Source organism: Furipterus horrens, unplaced genomic scaffold (genome assembly GCF_987537825.1).
Source record: "Furipterus horrens unplaced genomic scaffold, mFurHor1.1.pri manual_scaffold_5, whole genome shotgun sequence".
Classification (NCBI taxonomy): domain Eukaryota; kingdom Metazoa; phylum Chordata; class Mammalia; order Chiroptera; family Furipteridae; genus Furipterus; species Furipterus horrens.
In genome coordinates this window covers 1,684,291-1,709,156 of record NW_028327175.1, presented here as the reverse complement: position 1 = coordinate 1,709,156, position 24,866 = coordinate 1,684,291, and the positions used below count along the sequence as shown (strand labels likewise).

The 24,866-nt window shown below is 54.8% G+C and overlaps 1 protein-coding gene across 1 annotated transcript; it reads right to left on the bottom strand.

The window, feature by feature from the left end:
* Positions 1–301: 301 nt before the first annotated feature.
* Positions 302–8,412, bottom strand: ESM1 (endothelial cell specific molecule 1). Its single transcript, XM_090278856.1, has 3 exons — positions 7,991–8,412; positions 4,293–4,442; positions 302–852 (listed from the first exon to the last, which is right to left on the bottom strand). The coding sequence occupies exons 1-3, from the start codon at positions 8,307–8,309 to the stop codon at positions 752–754; spliced, it is 570 nt and encodes a 189-aa protein (XP_090134982.1). The 5' UTR covers positions 8,310–8,412; the 3' UTR covers positions 302–751.
* Positions 8,413–24,866: the final 16,454 nt, after the last annotated feature.

Genomic DNA, 24,866 nt, shown 5'->3' with positions numbered 1-24,866 from the left:
TACGTTCGTTTTCTCAAGAGGGCGATCAACGCCGGCATGGAGGACGCCTCGAGCCGACAATTGTTCACAAATATATAAAACTATTTACCTCCGCACCTCCCCCAGCCGCTCGCTCAGGCCGAGGCGGCTTTCTTGAGAATCTCCGCCCAGAACCCCTCTTCAGAAACAGTCCCCTGGGAACTGAACTATGTGAGCCGCCCTCTGAAACCTGCCCCAGTTCACGGCCGCTGCTTCCACTCCTGCAAGCTCCGAACACCTCACTTCCTTCAGAGATGGTTTTGATTTTTCCCAAAGTAAAAAAAAAAAAAAAATTAAATGCCACTCGTGCTATGACAAGACCTAAATACCACAGTCCCCGCCCACCCCCACAGCCTCTTGCTTGGAACTCCCCCTCCACACGCATCCCAACGTGATGCACATTCGAGTCCCAGCGCGGGGGCTGGCTGCGGTCTGCGGCTGGGGCTTCCCTCCGGCGGACCGGCCCGCATGCCCTAAACTGTGATTCCGCCCTTCAGTGCGGCAGTAAGCTCCTTAGCACGTCTACATGCATTGTGAAACGTCTAACAGATACCTAAGTGCTCAGTCCTATGTGCTTTACGGATTGTTAGTAGCCTACTTTTTGTCTGGACCCACCCTGAATTGTACTTGGTCCCCAAAATGACAAGTCCGTGTGCTGTCACCTAAACAGCCCCTAGGATGCTGGCTGGGTGTGGGCTGATCGTTAGAATCGCCTTCGCCCGGAGCCCGCGGGTCAGCGCGGATGGAGCCGTTTCCTCGCAGGGGCGCGTGCAGCAGTGGCCTTCCTCAGGTCTGCGGTCACAGCATTGCCGTCCCCGGACGCCATGTCGTGCTCTGCAACAGAGGGCGCACAGGTCAGGGCCCCTGTTTACAGCTGCCGAGTCAAGCACGGCTGGTCTCGTTTGGGCGCTGGGATGGATGAAGCACGCCATCCTGAGCAGACGCAGGGGCCACCTTATGCCTCCTGCCTGCCCTCAGCACCTCCCCCAGTGTTCACCCCCGTGCACCTGCCCTCGCCACCTGACAGTATCTTGCGCGCGCGCGCACACACACACACACACACACACACACACACACACACCGCCCTGCTGGAATACCAGCTCCATGCGGGCGGGGACACACACACACATACACACGCGCGCGCGGACTGCGCTCGGTCCCGGCTGCGGCAGTGCGCACGGGCTGAGCGAACGCTGGAACGTGGGTCTCTACATGAGACTCTTTTCCAGCAGGTCGGCTTCCTGGTGTGGCTGCGGACACAGAGCAGTCGCTCTGCACGAGAAAAGTCTGGACTACTTGGCATTTTCTGAAACGGCACTGCTCTGCTCCTAGGAGCGACGAGGTGCGCTGGCTGCTGGGGCAGTGCGCGGCCCTGCTGGGTGCAGCCGGGAGGCAGGCCCGCGAAGACCTGAGGCCTCCCAGATATTGTCCCCCCCCCCCCCCAGAAAGATGCTGTGATTTCCCAGTTTTGGAAAGCTCACGGCCAGAGAGAGAGAGCAAACGGGAGAGGAAGCCAGGAGGCTCCGTGGCCGAGTGTTGCAGCAAAGGTGGAAAGTTCGAGAAGGCAGCCTCACGTAGCGGGTCTGGAAGGGACCTCAGGGTGGCGCATGCTGATGACCCTTGAGCCGGCTATAAAGGCTGGGAGCCAGCGGATCTGTGCAGAGGTGCTGGGGAGCCCAGGAGGACGGCAGCCCCGCACCCCCACCCCTGAGAACCAGAAAGGCCCCCGCAGGACCACGCAGCCGGATTTGGGGCTCCGGGGCGGAGCGCACGCGCGCGGCCTTCGGGGCGTCGTTGCCCTCGTTGTGGACCCGGCTAAGTGTCGCACGATAGCGCGTGGACCCGGCTAAGTGCTGCGCAGTCACGCGTGGACCTGGCTAAATGCCCCCACAATCGCGTGTGGACCCGGCTAAGTGCCGCGCAGTCACGCGTGGACCCGGCTAAGTGCCGCACATCACGCATGGACCCGGCTAAATGCCCCACGATAGCGCGTGGACCCGGCTAAGTGCCGCGCAGTCACGCGTGGACCTGGCTAAATGCCCCCACGATCTTGTGTGGACCCGGCTAAGTGCCGCACATCACGCGTGGACTCGGCTAAGTGCCCCACGATCACGCGTGGACCCGGCTAAGTGCCGCACAGTCATGCGTGGACCTGGCTAAGTTCCCCCACGATCGCGTGTGGACCCGGCTAAGTGCCGCGCAGTCACGCGTGGACCTAGCTAAGTGCCCCCACGATCGCGTGTGGACCCGGCTAAGCGCCGCACATCACGCGTGGACCTGGCTAAATGCCCCACGATCACGCGTGGACCTGGCTAAGTGCTGTGCAGTCACGCGTGGACCTGGCTAAGTGCCGCATGATCACGCGTGGACCTGGCTAAGTGCCCCCACTATCGCGCGTGGACCCGGCTAAGTGCCGCACGGTTACACGTGGACCTGGCTAAGTGCCACACGATCACGCGGCCAATCATCCTGTCGCTCCCTTTAGCTCATGCAAGGAAACGCCTTACGTCAGAAAACGCTTTTTCCCCGCAACTCTCCAGTAAGAACCTTGGTGTCTAATTTGCGGGGAGAAACCATTTTTGTGTAACCTGTAGTGCCACTCCCGCGCGGCACGCTATATGTGCCCAAGGCGTCTGTCTATGGAGCAGCCAAGGTGTTCGCAGACTCTTCCCACGAAGGAGGAGAAGAGCCCACACGCGGGTCATGGGGGAGGGACTGGTGCGGAGTGCCCGGTGCGCAGCGGGGACAGACTGGGCGCCAAGGGCGGCCCGAGGTTGAGGGTCGCGGCCTCCCGCACCTTCCCGAACACCATCACGCGCTCCCAAGGGACTCATTTCTCGTGGTAGAAGTTTAGATGCGGCCTTAAATGAGCGAAGAGGGGTCTCAACGTTGTCTCTCCAGCTCTCTTTAGCCCTCGGGTTTACCAGAGCACAACGCGGTGAGTTGCAGGCTCCTGCGGCAGTTCGCTGTACTGAGAGCGGTCCAGCCTCCCAAAATCCCAGGTCTCACGCAGGACGTAGATTGGGGGTCACAGGTTCTGGAGGGTGTGAGGAATGGGGGCAGCTGGGGTTTTATTTGGGGCGGAGGAGAATGTTCTGGAACTATTTAGAGGTGGTAGCCACTCAACATTGTGAATATACTAAATATATTCACTTTAAAATGGTTAATTTTATGTGAATATCACTTCAACAACACATAGGTCTTAAAATGCAATCTTCCTTTCTGTTTTTCAAAGACTATAGGGACAATTCGTAAGTATTTAAAATAATGATTTCAGTTTCCAGATCAAATATTCACAAAGTTACTCACCTAATAGGTTGAAAAGGGTTTTCATTTAAAATTAATGTTTAAGGGCAAAGTTACACTTAAAAACAAGAATTCACGAAAAGCTCAGTATTTCCCCTTTATCTTAATGTACTTAATTGTATCCATGGGCAAAAAGAAGGCAGAGCTGGGATAAAGCACATTTGCCAAATATATCAAATCTTAATTTGAACTGCAAAGGACCAGCAAAGAAAAACTAAATAAACTGGATTTGGATGGGCAAGTATTTACACACACGGGGGAAACGCGTGTCGTTTATCGGTTCTACTGTTCTCAACGAGCTACTTCAGTTTAGCGAAGCTCTCCGGAAGGGGCCGTTTCTTCACCAAGGCAGCCAAGGCGTGCAGAGCGCCTTCCAGGCTGTGCGTTCTCACATTCCAACCACGTGGGTAGGAAACACCCGTGGACTGACAAGCAGCGTGCGAGCATGGCTCCCGTTTTATTCAAAGGGTTAGAGATAACTCCCAAATTTCAATCAGATACTATTTCCTATCCGCTCCAAAAGCCATTAAAAAACAAACGAACAAAAAACACGTTCTTGAAATTATTCTATTTAAATACTTCCATTTAGTTAAAAAAAAAGGGGGGGGGGGTTTCTCCATCTTGGCTCTTAAACCTTATCCAGTCAATAAATTCCTCGGAGCATTTCTTCTGCATGAAGTTGGGAGACCAGAAGCAGCGTCACGTAGAATGTATATAAAACAGGTCACTGAGGAATTTAAAGAACTTTGTATGCCTGAGTTGTTTTTTAATTACTGATTTTTTAAATAATCAATCTTATTTATCGCCCATAAAAACTGGGTAATTTTTATGAGAAATTATATGATCTCCAAAATTACCAATAAGACCTTTTCTAAAAGCAGCAGCAGCGACCCAGCCCAGCAGCACCCACGTCTGCCTTCGTGGGATAAGAGGAAGCAGCCAGGGTTCCCGCGGGCGTCGGTTCTTACCTGCGTGCGACCCAGGTCTGCGGGGAGACGTGCTTGCTGCGCGCTGGAAGAAGGGGAACTTCAGGCACGCGCCGGTCACCCTGTCGCACACGCCCAGCTGGCAGGCGCAGGTCTCCTTGCAGGCCACCCCGAAGGTGCCGAAGGGGCAGTCTGCGGGCAGAGGGGCGGGGGCGGAGAGGGTGCTGTGAACGAGCCTCGCGAGCCCTGACGCAAGTTACAGCCCAATTCTCCGAAAACAGCCAGAGCTTGAAAGTTGAAACTTTAGGTCACAAATATGGACTCTAATGAACAAAACAAACGAACAGTAGAGACTCGTGGATACAGAGAACAGACTACAGCTGTCGGGCGGGGGGGGGGGGGGAGGTTGTGGGACTGGGTGGGAAAGGTGAGGGGACTAAACAAACAAACAACCTGTAAACAGGCAACTGTGTTGTGATGGCCAGAGGGGAGGGGCGGGGACAGGGAGGGGGCGGGGAGAGAAAAGGGGGCGGGGAGAAGGGAAGGGGGCGGGGAGAAGGAAAGGGGGCGGGGAGAAGGGAAGGGGGCGGGGAGAAGGAAAGGGGGCGGGGAGTGGAAGAGGGTACAGGGGGAAGTGGTGATGGAAGGAGACTTGACTGGAGGCGGTGAGCACACAGTACAGTATACAGGCGATGTGTTTCAGACCTAGACATCAGCCCTGACTGGCGTGGCTCAGTGGATTGAGCACTGCCCTGCAAACCAGAAGGTCATGAGTTCGATTCCCAGCCTGAGCTGTGGGCCAGGGCCCTGGTTGGGGGTGTGGGAGAGGCAACCACACTTTGATGTTTCTCTCCCTCTCTTTCTCCCTCCCTTCCCCTCTAAATAAATAAATATTTTTTTAAAAAGGAATTGGGCACCTGAAACCTATATCATCTTATTAACCAAAGTCACCCCAATAAATTATATATATATATATATATATTTTTTTTTTTTTTACGTGAAATCACAGACTAAGACCAGAGAGTGGATGCCTCAGTGGTGCAGTCTTGCTGTGAGGTTTAGCTGAACACAGCTGCATGTAACCCAGACCCCGGAACGAGCCTTGATTCTATATTCTGCTTCTCACAGGCCACCTCTGATGACTGGGAGGTGGCAGGCAGGAGGACAGACGCGTGCTCCAGCTCCTGAGCAGTGTCACAGAGTGGGGACTGTCTTTGCATGCACTGCACTCGCAGACGGCTGACTTTTCACTGCACAGGAAAGGGCTTCCAACGAGCGGGGGGCTCAGAGGGCTGCCGTCCCGGCTCTCCAGTAAGAACTCGACCCTCACTCTTCGCCAGCTTGTTGTCAAGTTCTTGGTCTGTCGACCTGGCAGTACAGTGACCCCGCTCCCCCAGGTGCTAAGAGGCTTCACTGGGAAAACCCTCTACGAAGCTGAGCTCCAAAACACAAAGTGAACAAGCAAGCCGAGAGGTTTTTAACACACCTACCAAAACCTGAAAGCTTTTCGAGCTTCAGTGACTTCATAGTTAGGCTAGAGCATGCAAAATTGAGAAAAAGAGGACAAATTCATTGATTAAAAGCATGTGGTTCTTGGGAGACAAACAGCATCTAATACAGCCAAGCAAAATAGATGCAGAATATTTATTCTCTTGGCATGGGAACATCCTTATAAATGTGCATCACATACAGGTAGAGAAACAAGCTGTGAGCCATCTGAGTCTTTAATAATCTACTATTGCACAGCATGATAATGAGAGATATAAATATGTTTTTAGAAGCGATTTTGGGTGCCTCTTTTTAGTGCCTGTTGGACTTTAAGCCCTTCTGCAGCAAACACAGTCCTTCCAGGGGGTGCAGAAGAGGCTTTGCAGGGAAGTACACAGGATTGGGGTTTGACAAGGTCTCCAAAGATCCCAGAAACTAAAATTCTGGCCGAGGTCTCCGTTATGCTTCTATTGCATCTCCTGGGCAGATTCAGTGGCACTCAGTAAGTCTGTGTCGGCTGGCTGACTGGTAGCCGGGCAACACAGTGCAAACATACGCATGTTTAGAAAACATCTGAAATGCAGGTTTTCATATGGGTGTTCTGCAAAATGGCTGAAGGCAGGAGTTGGCCTCTAGCAAAATGTAAGCCCCTCTCTCGGGTTCCTGAGGTTCACACTGGCTCACTCTCTCCAGCAGAGAGAAACAATGTGCCCAGCGAGGCTGGCTTGCCATCTGAGGGCTGCCAGAAAGAGCAGTCTTGGATACCTTTCTAAAACAGACCTCACTGACAGCCGCCTCCGTGATTCAGCGGAGGACGAGAGCGCGCAAGGGTCGCGGCTTCACAGCTCAGGTCTGACCCATGCGCAACGGCTCTTCCATGGTCCTGTCTACAGAGGGGATGTTCATGCCAGGAGAAGCAGCGATCCGCCACGTATGCTCGGGGACCGCAGTGCACTGTGCCCACCGCCTCCTCCCTGACTTCCTCATGCGAAGCGCTGTGTTCTGGGCCGAGAAGCCCTATAATTTACAGAAAACACAGACCCTCTGCAGCTGAAAGAACTGTTTCTGAATGCTCACCAGAGAAAATGTTTCCTCAATATCTTGTCTTACTGGTTATAACCAAAAATAAACTAAGCAACAAAAACAACAAATTCTCCTAGTCGTTCAAGCATATGTTTTGTGGATTAAAAGGGGAGGACATGGTCAAGTTTTGTCTAAAATATAGGAGGATTAATGGGTCAGCTCTTCGTGCGTGCCCACCAGCCATAATATATTTATATTAAATATATAAGATACAAGAATTATTTAGAAATCTCCCAGTCCCTTTAATAATTTAAATCTCCCCTGTATTATAAAACTGATGAACAGGGCTCTAGCACATCCTACATATTAATACGAGCTCTTCGTGATGAGATCATGAGGTATTCATAGAGTATTTTAAAATAAACCATTCTTTTGATTCTCAATATTTTAAACATGTTAAACGTTTTAAACTATAATTGCTAAGTTTGAAATCAATTCTACAAATGCTTAACTAATTGTTTGGCTATAATTTCAACCTAATGAATTTTTCCTAAAGTCTATAAAACTGCCTACGTCATTCTTTACAGACGTCAAATTTTAATTTTTCTTTACTGTTATTTTTGCGAGTTTTACGCCATCTGCTATTTGTCTAGATGGCCAAAAACCTCAGGTGAAGTGAGGCTCGTCCCGTGCTTCAGGGGCCGCCTTGCAAGAACGTGAGTGGTTTCACTAGGCGACGTAAGCCCCCCTGTTGCCCCAAGGCTCCGCGTTCAGGAGAAACATTGGGTCCTGAGAGCTGCGCTCTGCCCTCGGGACGCTTTCAAACGCAAAGACGCCCTGAACCCGGGCTGCGCAGCCCTCCAGGAAGCTCCTAGTGCGCCCCGGTCTGTAGCCGCTCCTTGCCGGAGAGAGAGCCCCTGAGCCCCCCTGACAGGGCACCTGCCCCGCACCTGAGGCTTCTGCAGAGGAAGGCAGCGCAATCCTCCGCTGCAACGTCCTAAGAAAAGCTCCCAAGCAGAGGGAGTGACGGGCTGTACTATTCCGCCTGGACGCGCCCCGGTCGGCTGCCGCCTGCAGAGGGACCCTCTCTCCCCGGGACCGCACCTGCCTGGCCGCGTCCCCAGCCCACGCGCGCGTCCCCGCCAGTCCTCGGGAGGAGAGACCCCTCCCCTCCGGTGCTCGCCAAAGCCCCCGGCGCGCGCCGGGCAGGGTGCGGGGTCACCCCTCACCTTTGCAGATCCCGAACTCGTCCCCGAAGTCGTCCTCCTCGCTGTAGAACTGGCACCGCAGCCCCGGGCCGCACTTGGCGCCGTCCATGCCCGAGACGGTGCGGTAGCAGGTCTCGCCGCGCCGGGCGGCGCACACGCGGCAGCAGCCACAGTCGTCCAGCACCGTCGCCTCGCAGCGCAGGCTGCTTTCGCACGCGTCCCTGTCGCAGCGCTCGGGGCAGTCCACCGCATACTTGGCGCTCCAGGCCGCGGCCGGGGGCGCGGGCACCAGCAGCGCGGCGACCAGGAGCGCGGCCAGCGGCCGCAGGCTGGCGCGCATGTCCCCGTGCTCGGCGGCTCGCGCTGTGGTCTGCGCTGCGGGGCGGGCGGCGCGCGCGGGTGCCCTCGGGCCTCGCCGTGCGTCTGTCTGTCCCTCGGCCGGGCGCGCTTATGAAATCCGGGATGAAGGCTGGATTAGCTCGCCGCTGCCATCCAGGAATTGAAAAGCCCCAGCTGATGTCATCCGTTATGTTTAGACGGTTGTTTTGCATGAGGAGTGAAACACTCGCTGGCATCCGTCTGGAGAGCTCAAGGACGTCCGCAAAGGGGGACTGAAGAAGGTCCCCGCCCTCCTCCAGGACAGGGATTGTTCCGACACCAGCGTGTCTCTCGGGGTGTGGGGTGTCGCTTTGTCCCAGAGCCTCTGGAGCTGGAGGAAAACGATAGGGCCTTGAACCATCAGACTGAAGAAACTCCTTTTAAAAGATAAACCAAAAATATAAATAAATAAACAAACATTTGGTGTTTCCCCTCAATAAATAACTATGAGGTCACGTAGGAAAAGGAAGGGTTACATTGTGCATTTTCAATACTTCGAGGACAGAAAATATTTTGAAAGTGACTTTTTAAAGACCCTCGCTTCTTCTTTCCTCCCACCCCCTCCTCAAATGTACTTTGTAAAACAATTCTTGTAGCACATATCCAAGTTTAATATGGATGTAGCTGTGTTTCTGGAAGGACGAGGCATTGAGGCTGTGGATGTCCTTTAAGCCAGTACAGAACCCAGAAAAGAGGTAAGGAGCTGGTGGCACCGTTCCCGGGTCACCCAACTCTGAAAAACTTACCAGCTGGACTTCTGCTGACCGATAGTCCCCGGGGAAAGGCACATCCATCGCCGGGCCTGCTGGCCAATGCCTGAGCGCCTTCAGAGTCCTTCCCTGCACCTCTGGCGTGCACGGGCTCCCTCCCTGAAAACCACCAAACGAGGCAGCCAGCCCAGGAAAACAGGGGAGCCGGCAGGGATATCAGACCGTGGCCCAGAGGCAAGTCCCAGGGAAGGGAAAACAGTGCCCATCAGCAAACGGTCTCCGTGCTGGGGAAGGCAGAGCAGTCCTCTCAATGTTAAGCGAGGTTTGTGGGGCAGGAGAAGTAAGGTTAAGGTGGAGCCCTGTACCAGCCACAGCCTGGACTCCAAGGCCCCCCCCCACACCTGTTGGGTTCAATATAAACTCACTCATTTAGGAAACACGCAGCCCAGTGAAGTGGACAACCCTTGGTCTGTCGCAGACTTGCTGGGAGCAGCCATGGTCTCCTCTGAGCCTCAGCCCCCTCTTTTCAGAACTGAGATGTCAGGCTGGTTGACCTCCAAAAGTCTCGTGCCCCCCCCCCACCCCGAAGACAAGGCAGCCTTCTGGGTGTGACTTGGTCGTTAGGTCAGCCTTGGAAAGTACAATTTCAGGATGATGGGGGAGGGGGAACGGAATCCGGACCGCAGGGAATTGAGCTCTTTCACCTGGGACATGGAGGCAAGACTGTGAGCCTCCAAGCTTCCCAAATTTACCATGAAATCCAATTTCAAATACCCTGTCTTGATCTCCCCAGAAGCAAGCACATACTTAGCAAGTGGCACACTGGTTTGGTGTTTCCAGTCGCGGGTGGCATTCACTGAGTCTCCGCGTGGGCTAACTCACTGGCCGCGCACTGCAGCCTCAGGAAGCAGGGGCTGTTATCTGGTCCATTTTACAAATGAGACCCTGAGCTAGGAAGAGGTTCAGTGATCCTCCTGAGGCCCCCTCGTGTCAGGTAGAACTTGATCATGTCATTCTGATGGCAACACACACTGTTGCCCATGACAACACAATCATGCTTCCTAGGCCAATTCGGGAAAAGTTTCCTGCTCCAGCTTTGCTGACCACCGCTTTGGGGGAGAGAGTGGTTCATCGGGATCATGGCTACTAATAACACCTCCCATTCTAAATCTTACTAAGCTACCATCCTAAGGATTTCATATGCATCACAACATTTAACTTTCAAAACAACCTCATGAGCTAGGTACTATTCGTTTTTCATATTTCAACTACAGGTCACTTGCAATATTATTTTGTATTAGTTTCAGGTGTGCAGCACAGTGGTTAGATGAAGTGATCCACCTGATATTTCAAGTACCCACCCAGCGCCATACACAGTTCTTACAATATTATTGGCTGTATTTCCTGTGCTGTACTTTACAACCCTGTGACAGCTTTGTACCTACCAGTTTGTCCTTCTCAATCCCTTCATCTGCAGAGAGCCGCCTGACACTCCCAGCTACAACCCCTGACCTGTCGGATCAGCTGAGGCTAATAGCAGGCATGAGGCCCAGTGCCGATTGCCAGTTGACTTTGACACTGGGTGGGGTCTGTGTCAGTACAACTGCCTCCAATCACCAATCACTGCGTCTTAAGCTCTGCCAATAATGAGAGACAGATGGGTGGAGCTGAAGTAAAGTGTTCTCAGCTGGCTGCTGGCTCCGTTAGATGCTACAGCTGTCTCCTCTACCTCCACACTGTTTCCAGTGCACCCCAGATTTCTGTATGAGGGGCCAGAGGTAACTGGGTGAGCAGCCATAAGTGCTGAAGTTTGTGGTATATAAAGGGAGGTACAGTGGGGTCCCTATTCTAGTAGTAACACAGGCCCTGAGGGAGTTAAGGGGTATCACCAGCCGTAACAGGTACTGGGGGTCGTCCGCCAGCACCTGTAACTAAGACAGTGACACTCTCAGTGACTGTTACAACCAGTGATACCTCTTCACTCCCTCACTGCCTGTTATTAAAGGCCCCCATAGATTCTGACACTATCAATGATGAGATCTTGGGGTTCCCAGAAAACTAGAAGAGCACTTGAAACTTAAAGTCTCTCCTCATTTGTTAATGACAGTGATGATGGTTCTTAATACCGCTGTTGACTGCTCCTCAATTTACATGGTTGAAATGTTATTCTATTTTATTAAATATTTTAGTGCACCATTTGGTTCAGAATATATATTTTTTCTTGTTTTCCTCCTCTGAACCTAGGTGTGTCTTATGGTCAGGTGCATCTTATAGTGTGAAAAATATGGCAGTTCTTTTTCTGTAAATTTCCCCTGTCCTTTCACTTGGGCCACGTTTCTGTGTCTCCTCACTTGGGCTGCTCCTCTGTGTCTGTTTCTATATATTCGGTAGAGCTGCTACGGGCCCCCTCTTGGCGGCGCTGCCGTATGCAGCGGGGTCCTGGGGGCCCCATGGTGAAGTCTCCCTGGTCACCCGAGCCGAGCAGCCCAGCAGGGTCCCTTGTGTGGGCGGGGTGTTCCATTCTGTCACAGGTGAACTTGGATTGTGTCCGCATGTCAGTGGGCGGGACTGACCCACGGACTGAGCCCTCATGCAGCCTGACCAGGACCACAGCCTGTGATCTGGTCTGCGGGGGCTGACCCCATGGAGCATGACTCGCCTGCTGAGACCACCCTTTGGTGATCTGCTTATGGAGTAAACTGGACGATGCTCTGCTGTGGTCTGGAGCCAGCCACGAGGTGTGTTGCGTCTGCAGGCTCTAGGGAGGGGCCCCAGAGCAGGCCAAGGGCCGATGCCGCCTATGGCCAGCCCAGGACTACTGGTTAGGAGCTACAGAGTGGTCCATGGTCGTAGCTGCCTGTGCTGGAGCTGGATGGAGCTGGGAGAGGCCACACTGTGAACTGGGGCCAATGGCCACCCATCCCAGGCCTGGGGCAGGTCAGCAAAAGGCACATGGCACCCCGAGACCTTCCATAAGCCTTTGCGGCTGAAGGAACCTCAGGTGGTGCATGGCTGGGTGAGGCAGGGCCTCGGCTAGCTACTAGGGTTGGGCGGGGCAAGTGGCGGTCCCAGGGTGACTGAGATTCAACCAAGTGTGAGTGCTGGGACTCAGGCCACTACACCAGGCCAGCTGCCGCCCTCCTGGGGCCTCTGCGGTGGTGTGGGATCTCACAGACTCCTCAGGTGGAGCTAGTGGGGTTCCGCAGGCTAACGCAGACTCTGATCTGACTGCGTGGGGGAAGCGAGGCCTCGCCACAAGAACGATGTTCCCACCTGCCAGCTGAGCTGGAAGAAGGCTCAGTAAGGACAGTGGCAGCTGCCCCTCCAGTCCTCACCCTGAAGCCCCCCGACTCGGTCTCTCCCTGTCTGCCTCTGGTGCCCGCAAGCTGCTGTCCCTCTGCCGGAGCCCAGGGTGAGGGCCTGCGGGTGAGAGTCTGCATGCGGGCCCTTTAATAGGACGCCTGGGTTCCCACAGCCTCCTGTCTCACCGGGTGGGCAGAGCCTGCTGGTTTTCACAGCCGGGCGTTATATGGGCCCCTCTTCCCAGCTCCGGGGCTCGGGCTGGGCCCCTCCCTCCTCGGCACCTCTGCAGCTGAGACGTTCCTCCTGATTCTCAACCACCGCACGTGGGTGGGGGCCAGCCCTCCTGACAGGCTCGGTGTGCTTTCTTCTTTACATCCTTAGTGACAGGGCTTGTGTTCGGCTCGTGTTCCGTGGCTCCCCACGTGGATTGTTCTGTCATTAGTTGTGACTCTGAAGTGGTCCTGGGAGGCGGCGAGCACAGCAACCCCCTCTTTGCCATCTTGACCGAAACCTCCAGAAACTGCCCTTCGGGGAAGAAGCCTCACCAGGCCCCAGGACCACCCTTAGGGTAGGCAGCCCTGAAGGCGCACATTCCTAAGAGGCAAACGGAGAATTGCAGGTGTATGAGACTCAGCTTTTAGGTTTGATTTGTTTTGTTTGGCATCACCTGAGCGTCCTCCTGCTTTGACACCAGCTAACGGCGGTTTTGCCTGTGCCTAGCACAAGGTCTAGCGTACGGTAAGAGCTACAACCTTAATAAAGATGTAAACATAATCACCCATTTCCCAGAATCATTTTCAGGGAGTAGTACGTTCAAATGGGCCCTGGTGTGGTCCCTCCCCGTCTCCACCAGGAGAAGCCACGTGAGGCCCGGTTCTTGGGCAGGGCAGGCTGAGCCGCAGCCCGGGAAGCTTCCCTGTGGGAGGGAGGGAGAGGTTTCCAGAGGCAGCGGAAGCAGCAGGGGACGGAAGGGAGCCTGAGCAGAGACTGAGTTCCGTCCCGTCAGCCGCTGCACAAGCAGCCACCTCGTGCCCTGACCTTTGGCCTCGGGTCTGGCAGCACCATATCCACCCTGAGAAGAAGGTCATGCAACCTGCCAGGCTGATGGACCCTGATGAAACTTACCTGCCAAGCTGAACGGGTTTCAGCAGTGAGAGGTCAGCTGTCACAGGCCCTGGGGACAGCTCACTGCGGTCGTAGAAGCGGCCCCAACACCACCACATTGTGTGATTTTAGGCAGGGCACGTGCCACACAGCTCACCTGCCTCTCTGCTCTGTACCTCACCGATGCGTCAGCAGGATCAGACGGAGCCTCGTGACTATTGTTATTAAATACCTGAATTTCTAAAGATGTGCTTTATTCTTTAAAAATAATCTTAAGTCTTGGAGCAAATGTTTTCCCAAAAGCAATTCTCTCTCCACTTCTCTATTTTTTTGTTTTTCAATTACAGTTTACTTTCAGTATTATTTTATATTAGTGTCAGGTGCACAGCATGGTGGTTAGATGCTTATATAACTTACAAGGTGGTCCCCCCGGTAACCCCAGTGCCTCCTGGCCCCGCGCACGGCCCTTACAGTATCCTTGGCTCTGCTCCCCGCGCTGGACTCTACCCCCGCGACTGTGTTGGACCTGCCAATTGTGCTCCTTAATCTGACCTTTTCCACCCCTTAGTCTGGTCTCTGTATCTGTGAGTCTGTTTCAACTTTGTGTAATAAACTGCTAAGAATAAAAATTAAAAACATTTTTTTAAAGTCATGTGAGACGTTATCGCTAAGACAGTTGGAATTTTTACCAGGAATTCTGGGAAGACCGGGATTTCAGACGGACGCGCACGTCATGGGAGCTGGTGCTGCTGCCGCTTTGCCTCTCTCGTCACACGTCAGCTTCGCAACCTGAAATGACCCCGGTGACCCTGTAATGAAAGGTGACCACCCATCAGACCCACCCGGCCGTCTGGGGACAGGAGCCTGAACCTCTCCGTGACACGCAGGCTGACTCAATGACGGAAGTTTTTTTAAGTTAAAGGAAGGCATAACCTCCAAGCCCCTTCTGTGGGACTTCTTAAGGAATCGGCAGTTTCAGGCTCACTCTCTAATTGGTGCCAAAATATCTGGGCTCCTTTTTGGGGGCGGTGGGCACATCATAACCTTCATTTTTAAAAGCAAGTGTCTCGCTTTATACTGGTGGCCATGCTGCCCCCAAGCCTCCACGCTGAGAGCGTCACGCACACCGAGGGGCCTCGGCAGGCCCCGACCACCTGCGTCAGGGTGTCCTGGGAGCTTGTCCAAACGCCACAGCCGGCCATCCCCGTCGGGCGGGTCTGCGGTGGGCCCAGGAGCCCACACGTTTGACCAGGGAGCCCCTGCATTCGGACGGACTCAAGAGTTTGAGAAACCGCTAGACCAGTGGCTTTTCTCAGTCACATCTCTTCGCAGAAGTAGTACTTAATCCTTTTCTCTACTTTTTAATATGTTCTTTGATTTTAGAACAAGAGGAGGGGAGAGAGAGAGGGAGAGAAACATCAATGCGAGGGAGAAAGAGCAGTTGGCTGCCCTCCATACTGGCCCCCACCGGGGATAAAACCTGCAGCCCAGGCTTGTGCCCTGACCAGGATTCAAACCCCCAACCTTCTGATGCTTAGGACAACGCTCCAGCCCACGGTGCCACCACCCAGGGCAGTCCTTAACCTTTGCTCTGGAGACTTCCGACAGGAAAGGCCTATGTTTGAGGGATTACTAACTGTATTAGACATGTCACATTTTTAGCCTCTGCCCCAACTCTAAGACTCGCACCTTCACACGATGTCACATTGGGAAGTGATCCCCGTGCTGTAAATGTCATTGTCCCGTTGAGACTTGCAGGGGAGCACCAGCCACTGGGAGAGCATCTCAAAGACAACAGTGGGCGAGCTCTTTGGAAACTGGCCTTACTCATAACCTTGGAGGCCCGGGGCCTCGACGCTGTGAAGAGACATGCCCTTGACGTGGGATTCAGAAGGGTCAGCTATAGCTGTGGAGTCATTTAGGACTATTTTATCCAATTTATTGAATTTCTGTTCTCCTTCCCATGAATGCTCAAAGGTTCTAAATTATAGAACTCTATAGCCAAATAAGCGTAAGAGTGCTTTCAATAAGTATAAGTAAAAATTGTGGTGACATAAAAGTATTATGGCAGAGCTGAATTGAAAGAATGCTTTTTCTTCCTTAATGACATATAAAAGAATGGCGCAGATTACGCAGATGACATGGTCAAGTCCATGAGATCCAAGAGCTGTCTAAAGAAACAGACCTGCCTTTATTTGTATTGGCCCATCGACAGCTGGCTTAGACGTAGCACGGGTTATTTTACCAGCCCTTCCTCTTCTACCAGAACTCTACATGATGAAATCGAAGGCTTTGCCCCTGCCAGCTTCCCGGTGCTACCCTCACTTGGTCAGACGAGACGTACTTTAGGGTGAGTTATCTGTGCTGGAAAGCCCAGGCCTGACAGACACAGCCGGTCCCGGACGCACTCACACACACACACGCCCAGAGGCAGCTCTCACCCTGCATCCGGAGCCGCGTGTGCGCCAGCACTGCCAGGCAGCGTGCTGAGCTTGTCTCCTCTGTAAATATATTTAGGAAGTACTCGCTGAATAAAACACCAAACAATGTCTCCAAGCATGAAGGCCATCCAGCCTCCTCGGGCTTTCTGTGTTCCCGCTGTTCGCAACATGGCAACTGAAGACTTCAGCCTTCACGTGGTCTGGTCCAGAGGAGGGGCCAAGGGTCACTGCACGGGGGCCGTCTGATGAGCGTGACCCAGGCTGGCCTTTCAGTAGGAACGCCTCCATTTTACTCACTTAGAGCAAGGGATCCAAACAGGGTGAGGATGGCAGCCCTTCACACCGCCACCTCCAGGCTGGAGCCTGCATGGAAAACAAGAAAAGGGGCACCGATGGGCCCCTCGGAAGGGGCCTGAGAGGAAGCCCTTGGCAAAAGCCCTGTGAAAAGAGAAGCGTGGGCAGCGTGTTCACTGGGACAACCTCCGCCCCACGCCGAGGGGGCCTCGCTCGGCCTCACAGCCCTGCCCGCGAGCCTGCCAGACTCTCAGCCTGCCCTGGGGAACCACACGCCTGCTGCAAGGAGACGCACCTCACCGAGCAGGTAGGGGCCTCGTTGGGGCCCCGCACTTAATCAGGAGAGAGTACCCCATCACACCGCACAGCAGCGCCCACCTCCACAAGCAGTGCACCGGCACGGGCCGACCGAGGCCTTTCAGGCCTGGAAAAGGGCCACGTGCGTTGGGACAACATATGTGGCCCCAGAAAGCCTCCCAGGCCCGACATGCACCAGGGCTCTGAGTTCAGAGCTAGAAAAGGTCTGATCTAAGGAGTGGTTCTGGGACAGTCGTTCAGTCAACAGCCAGGGAAACCAGAGTTAAGAAACGTTTGATAAGCTGGAATTTTATAACATATTTTATCTTTTTAATGATTTCATTTGTTTACTTCTATAGAGAGGAGAAGGGAGAGGGAGAGACATTGATGTGCGAGAGATACATCGATCGGTTGCCACTCACACACTCCAGCTGGGGACCCGGCCCACAACCCAGGCCTGTGCCCTGACTGGGAATTGAACCGGCAACCTTTTGGTTCACAGGCCACACTCAGTCCACTGCACCACACCAGCCAGGGCATATAATTTACTTTAACTCCATATTTTTATTTTTGTTTTTTAAAGCTTGTCTTATAGTCATTACACATTAGTCCTGACAGTTTAGTAAGTTACTAAATATTTTTCTTTATAAAAAACAAAACCAGACCAGATTGTAAGCAAATGTGTCTGCGGTGATGACAAATGTGGCCTCGGCCTGGGTCTGCTCCCCCATCCACCTGCTTAGTCTCTTCTCCAACCACCAAAGCGGCTCCCCGCTGGAGGCTGGAATGCCGGGGCTGCGTGATGCCCCATGTATCCTCCAGGCCTGAGTTAGCTGCCCCCATGTACACCTCTGCACCCCGCTTCCTTCCTCACGTGCTGGGACCCTGATTCCCAGGAGCAGGAACCAGTTCATGGTCATAGGCATGGTCCTCACACAGCACATCTCAGGGGCTCCTCTAAGAAGAACCACACACTTCAGAGGCAGCCCCAGGAGCCCCAGCCCCCCACGGGGCAGTGCAGGCCCTCCCAGCCCCCAGAACCACCCCCTGCCCTTCCCAGGTCTCAGGGGCCAGGTCAGAGGATAGCCCCTGCCCCCCTTCTAAAATGCAGCAAATGCAGCAGTGCTGCACACGTCACTAGTCCATCAGTGGGAAAGCTGGTGGAGGGGGTCACTCCCCTTCCTGCCCTATGCCTGGTGCCCGCCCCCCTGCCCAGGCCCACCCTCCCTCGGACCCCCCTCCCTGGGGAAGGAAGGAAGGGGGAAGCTGCCATTCGGTCCACCCCCTCGGGCGGGGGCTGGGACACTCAATCTGGGGTCCGAGCACTGGAGCTCAAGGGTACAAACTGGGCATGCGTTCAGATCCGTGAGCTTCGATGTCCTCCTTCGTGGGGCTGAAGTGCTGCGTGACCCAGCGCCTGGCAGGAGGTGAGCGCTCCAAAGAGGTGGGTGACGCCAAATCCCACTTCCAGCTCAGCTGCCTCTCATCCTTCCCGTAAGCAAGCCCCACGCGGGCTCTTCCCTTAACTCAGGCCTTGAGATGATACCAGGATCTGTTGATGATGACTGAATCCAGTGATATCACATGTGCTGAGCCGTTACTATGCAAAACACATGTGCAAAAACAGAGATAAATACTGGGGTAGCATTACCGGGGAGGGCTCCCCACGGGCGGGGGAGGACAGGAATCCCTGCTGCGGACTTGGCTGCCCTGCCTCTCGGCGCGTCCCCGCCTCGACCACATCCTGACGGCCCTCCTGTGAGTGTTTCGTGTTGATCTTGCTTCGCGTCCAGGACTGGATTCCCTGTCTGAACAAGGGATTTCAGCAGGGACCGAGCCTTCGTTGCTCAACTGCTAGGGGGTCTTGGCTTCCCTTTGAAACGCTTGGCAGAAGGCTGTCTGCCTGCTTCTCTCATGCCTTGTTTTCCCATCGGAAGAGTGATCTTTATTTAATAACTTGAAAATACAGTTTAAGAGGCCGGGTGTTGCCAATGGCTGTTATTACGACTTTAAAACTTGAGAAGGAAGAGATTTCCTCCCAGAAAATGATCTTTGAAATAAAGTACAGGTTTGCCAGATGTTGGTTTTGACTCGGAGGTTTTTCACCAGTTTCCCCAAGCCTTGCCTCCAAGAGGACTGTCATCTGGATGCACGTCACGGTCCTCACCGCAGGCCTTGTCTCTCTGGGTCTCTTCAGACACCGTCACAGAACATTCTGGGCACGGAAGCCTGAAGAGCAGCAGTGGGCGTGCCAGGTGTCTGGGTGGCGGCGGGCTGGGCTGGAGTGTGTGTCCCCCCCCACGCCACGAACGGTGAGTCAGTCAAAGCCGCCCCATCACTAGACCCCTTGGAGCACTAGGACTTCGTTAGGCAGCAAGTGTCCCTGGCTTTGGCCCGGGTGGGTCCCTTTGCCTAGTGTCACCTGGTGCTCTAACCTGCTGGCTCGGATCTGGTCACAAGGACCCTCTCCCGAGACTTCTGCCTACAGAGACTGCGTCCCTACAGCAGGTATCTGGCAGGAACCTGGGGCGTGTCACTCGGAGAAGAATCTTCTGCCCTAGCATCCGGCTGCCCACCGCCTGGCTCCCTGGAGTCTGACTACGCGTGCCCTGGGAGTGGCTTCTGGGGGAGCGTGTGAGTGTGTGTGAGTGCGTGTGAGTGCACCCTGTGACCCAGAAGCACATAGGCTTGGGGGCCCTCACTCTGCTTGCTCTTTCTTTCTTCCAGGAAATGTTTAAAACTCATTTTACTGAGAAGAGCGCTCTCTGACTGAAACCCAAACTTCAAATATTTCTCCAGCCGCCTCTACCCTCACATTAGGCAGAAATACACGCGCCTCAGTGCTTCCGGTACAGCGGTTTTAACCCCCCGCCCCCATAGCTGCGGGTCAGGGCCTTCGGGCTTGTTGTCACCCAACTACAGGCAGAAACGACATGTCGCCCCGAGCCAGCCTGTGCCTGCTCAGAGCAGCGACGCCTACAGGGAGTCACTAATCAGAACAAGGAGTCTTCTCTGCAGGGCCTCCCTGCCCCGTCCCCAGGCCTGAGGGCACTGCCTCTGAGTCTTCAGTGTCTCGTTGTTTCGGTTTTAAGAACAGGTGAATGAGAACACATTGTAAGCGACCACCCCTTCCTGTATTCTCAGGCTGCGAGGCCTTGGTGGGCGTTTGCTGACCAGGGATCCCCGCAGGTGAGGGCGGTTATGAGAAACAGGAAGAGTGAAGAGGAGAGGGTCCCCCAGTCCCTGCGGCCGGCTTCAGAGTCTGGTCCTGCAGCTCTGACAGTGCGGGACAGGGAGGGCGGGTGGCTATGTTTTTTTTGTTTTTGCTTTGATTTGGTTAAGGTTTTTTTTTTTGCAAATCTCAGAAAGCATCAGGAGAACTAAAGGATACAGCGAAGCTTCATTTTGTTTATTACGGCAGGAATGAGCAGGAGTGGGTTTTGAAGCAGGTTCTTCCTGTTGACACATGTTCAAAGAATGTCTGGAGGAAATACTAAATTAAAACGCAGGCTGATCAGATCACTTACAATGAAATACGGCTGCTGTCTTGAATACCAGGGAAAAGAAAAAGAAGCTTCCCAACGTTAAAATTTTGTGGATGAAAACAATGACAACCTTAATTTAGAATCTATTTTATGTTATTTTGATTTTCTTCGTTGTGAAGTCCCTTGACAGTCACTGAAAATGCCTCCATTATATTCCTGGTTCCTGATATTTATGAGCGGTGTGCGGAGCTCAGGGCGGAGCTGGGGGAGCTTTAATATTTCAAATATAGAACTAACCCATGTGGATGTTCACCTACGAATATTCTTTTTCACGGAGTAAATTTTGAATCGTCTTCCTAGGATGTCAGGGAAGGTGGTGCGTGAGTCACAAGTTACGCCATCCTGACCAAACACGTTATTTGGCACAACCCTCTCTCCATCCTTTTTCTCACGTAGCAAACCCACGGAGCGCGCAGCGTGGGAGCCCAGCAGGACGGCGAGGTGCAGTCCACAGCCGCCCCTTCCCACCCGGCCACCACAAGCCCTATTTTGGTCAGGTCTCTGTGCCTCATCACAAATGACCAAGCCCCAGCTCCGTGCCCGTGATTGGTTTCAGGGCGGCATGTGATCTTGTTCTGTCCGATGAGATGGGGGAGGGGAGAGGTGTCAGCATGTTTCCAAAAAAGGGGTAGAGCTGTGTCCTCTGACCTTCGCTTTAACCTTGCTGCAGCCAGGGGTGACACCTGGGACCGGAAGTCAGTGGGCACGAAGACCGAGGACGCGAACTTGACAGTAGCATCGAGCCCTCAGTGAATTGACCCCGGTGCCCCCCTACCTGAGCTTCCTGTCGCATGAGCGTGACTCTCCTGTTGCTGAAGTCCCTCGGGGCTGGGCTGTCTGTTACTTGCAGCTGAAACGTCCTTCTGGTTCAAAGTGCATGGAGTCCTCAAGGAGCTGACAGTCTCAGGGAGTAAGAGGCCAAGCGTGGCAAACGGCACGGTAGTATCGAGCCAGATGGTAACCATCGCTTCTCAGGGTTCCCCCTGCTCTCGGGAGAGAGAAACAGCATGTCGCCTGGAATGACAGGAAGCAGTTCCTGGAGGAGGTGGCATCTCCCGCAGGACTTGAATCACAGGGTCAGTGCCTGAGGGGGCAGCGGGGGCGAGCGGAAAGTAAGCCGCTCTCTCGCGAGGCGGCCAGAGGCGCGGAGAGGCCCAGAAAGCTGCCGGAGCTCTGCTACAAAGGGGCCAAGGTGGAAACTGAGCTCTAGGGGACCCGCGTCCCTTGATAGGCTCTACGAGAGATGTGTTGTGGTCCAGCACGTGGGAGGCACTGAGCACCCTGGGTCCCCGCGCCCCCACTCCAGTGTCGGCCACACACGTTAGCGCTAAAGGCTCTGTGAGGCCCCGAGGACCAGGGCCGCACTTACCCTCCCTGGGTCGCCTGCCTGCTTCTGGAACTTCTTGGCCCACACAACTCCCCGCTCAGCGCTCAGGACAGCTACTGTCATCTCTCCCGTGGCCCGTGCTCGGGGGCACGCACTTCGGAAGAGGCTGGGCAGAAGGGAACAGCAGAGACTGACAGAGAGAATGTGGAGGACAGGGTGGCAGTGAGGGGGCTGGCAGAGGAGAAGGACGTCGGGACAGAGCGCAGCAGGTGGCAGGGCCGGGTGCTTTAGGAAAGGCGGGCCAGTGGAGCAAAGGGACGTGAAGACACCAGGGCCGACGAGGGCTCAGAGGGCGCACGAGGGTCGCTGCGGCGTGCTCCGTCGGGTCGCTGAGAAATGGAAGCAGCTGCTGCCTGGGTCTCTCTGCCTTACAGAAGGCAGAGTTCACACCCTCTAACTTGCTGGCGGTTTCCTTGAGACTTCTCTCTCAAGCCTTGTTTTTAATTTACCGTTTCATTTAGTGCACATAATGATTTTATTTTTCCATGGGCAGTCTTTGATCCCCCTGGGAGTTATTTGTAATAAAGAGTAGGAACCAGCGGGTTTGGGGTGGGGGCGTGTGCAGGCGTGTGCATGTGTGTGCGTGTGAGCTTTGGTCGGTCACCAGCCTCTGAAACAAGAATTGCTATCAGACTTAGAACCGCGGGACAGTTTCAACGGGACTGGGGTCCGTGAACCATTACGGAATACTGACTCAGCCGATACGTGGAGTTCCAGCCTGGCCACAGCATTTTCTGCACTTCCCTCAGTAAGGACCCTGCTTCTGCGACTTTATTTTATGAAGCCATTCTGACTAGTTTAAATAACTGAATTGCTCTCAATAAGACGAGATCACTCCGTTTAACGGACCTGCTTCTGTTTGAGAAGATGGTGTATTCGGCTCGGGACCTGTGGCATCGGAGACGCTCCAGCACACAGGGCAGCGCCCCGTTACAAGGCCTCCCGTCCGTGGTGGGCTGTTTCCGTTTCTCCTCCACAGCCTCCCTCTCCTTCCCCCTTCCTGCCTCACCTTTCTCCTCGTCTTCATCACGAGCGGCCTGACCCGGCGTCTTCCCCTCGACCTGACCTACGTAGTGACCTCGGTTTTCTCCCTAAACCCCAGCAGGCTCATCCACACCCGGACGCCTCTGCGCAAGGCCGGCGTCCCTGCTGACCCGCTGCCTGGGAGAGAGGTCAGGGCTGGGCGTCCTCTGGCGGCCACGGGGGAAGGGGGGAAGGGTTCTCACACGTGCAAATCTTCCAGGACAAGCGTTGCAGACAGTGCGAGGGGCCTGCCTGGGGCCCAGCGTCGCACAGGGGCCACCCCTGTGGAGCTCTCCCACTCCTCCCACACACGTCCTCTCCGCGGGAGGGAACATCCAGCCCCACCGGGAAGAAGCAGGGAAGGAGGAGGCGCGTCGTGGGGGCAGATCATCCGCAGGCAGGCAGCCCGGCCGCCATGGGCCCTGCTGGCCTGCCTCTCACGGCGTTTTCCTGGGGGTGCTCCTCACACCACGACCCTGTGCTCACCCCCACACCTCACCCCAGCGCAGGGGTGGGTGGAGGGGGCGGCAGTTGGCGTGGAGAGAGGTGACGGACAGCTGCATACATAACTCAGTAACGGTGGGCAGGAAACACATTCATCCTTCATCAAGGAGGATAATTCATATGCAAAATATGTCCTGGTGAGAAGTTAAGGAGGAAGAAGATAAAGCAAATTTCCCTCCAGCGCACCATCCCCGCCAGCTCCGTCGCTGCTCCAAGGGAGAGTCAGGAGTCCTCTGAAGAACTGGATGTGGGCAGGTAAGGAGAAGCTGGCCCAGCCTCCAGCATCGCGGCTCGGCCCAGCCCCAGGTCCCAGTCAAGGGCTGCTTTGCTCTCCTTGGAGGGCGCTCAGGCTCAGCCAGTTAAAGGCATCTCATGGGCGGGGCAGCTGTCTTCTGAAGAAGGATTTACATTTTTTCGGTACCTCCGGGCGTCATGTGACCACCCGGCACCCCGTACGATAGCCCCCTCATCCCAGTTTTCAGAGCTGCCATAGTTTTGCTGTGATTGTCAGCAGCTCCATTTATCCCGTTAGCTGACCCATCAGTAGTGAAATCACCCCTGGGCAGAAATCAAGGCTCGGAAGGTCGTGGGCCACGAAGGAGGGACCCAGGGGAATTCTGCCAAATCCTGATCTCGAGTGCGGGGGGCTGGGGAGGCCGGGACAGCTGTCTGGGTCGTGGAAACCTTGATAACGGGAAACTTTTCAAAGGGGGCTGCCAGGGAAGAGACGGGAAGGCTCCGCAGCAGTGCCCACAGAGCTGAGCTCACACTCCCTGGGCGGAAGCGCGGACGTGTTTGGGGTTTTGCTGATGTGGTTGATACTTTCACACAATGCAACACACACGAATAGAAGAGTTAGATTAAAAACATAGGCCTACAGAACACATACCCCGTTTTATGATTAGACCGACCAGACATGAAATTACATTTCATAAAATAAAATAAATTAGCATCGCGCTGTGATGGCTTCTAAACGCTGACTCACAGCCTCAGCCCCGGTCTTGCCTCAGACGCGGAGGGAGCAGGTCACAGCCCGGCCCAGGTGCAGGGGCCACGCTCTGAGCGACAGGCTGTGGAGGGCGTGGCTGACGAATACGGTGAAGCAGGTGCCTGGGCTGGGCGAGGGAGGCGGCCCGGGGCCGGAACCACACGTGGCCTTCGGAGCTCCCAGACAGCTGTGCTGTGAGGGTCTCCTGTGACACAGGGGGGTCGGGAGAGAGGAGGGACAGAGGAAACAGAACCCCAAAGCGGCCTCTCTAAGAGTGGCTGGAAAGGGCAGCTGCACAGGACTGCGGGCAGCCAGTCCTGCCCGCCCACCGGGCCCCGGGCCCCGGGCCCACGCCTGCTCAGCCCGGCAGGCTGCGGCTCGGCCGGCCAAGGCAAACACGGCTCTCCCGCGGCAGACTGAACAGAAACCAGTGAGGCCGCCCAGCTCCTCACGTTACACAGCCCGCTCTTCTCTGTCCAGGATCCTCGGTGGAATGAGAAATGATACTATTAACCGGTGTGGCCGTCTACAGCCAAAACCAAAGAACTCGGAGCTAGACACCAACGTGGTTCTCAGAATTCTCCAGGTCAGCCACGAGGAAGACCTAGGAGACCGCCCTCCCAAGGGAACTAAACCTCCCCCGTGTGTGACTGCAGGGTATACGGCTAAGTCCTTCCCCTGGCCCGGCCAGCTGGCCTCCTGGAGCGTCTGAGCTCAGGGACGGCCCGAGGCAAGGCGGCCACCTGGACAGGCCAGAGCTCCAGGAGCCTGGGGCCGGCTCACAGCCCGGCCATCTCCAGGAAGCTAGACTAATGACCGCCACCACCCCGGAAACACTGGGAAGGTGCTTCCCACTTTGTAAAAGAGCATGTGATGTTAGTCCTTACTACTCAGAATAATTAGCTGAAAGGCACTTTAACCAT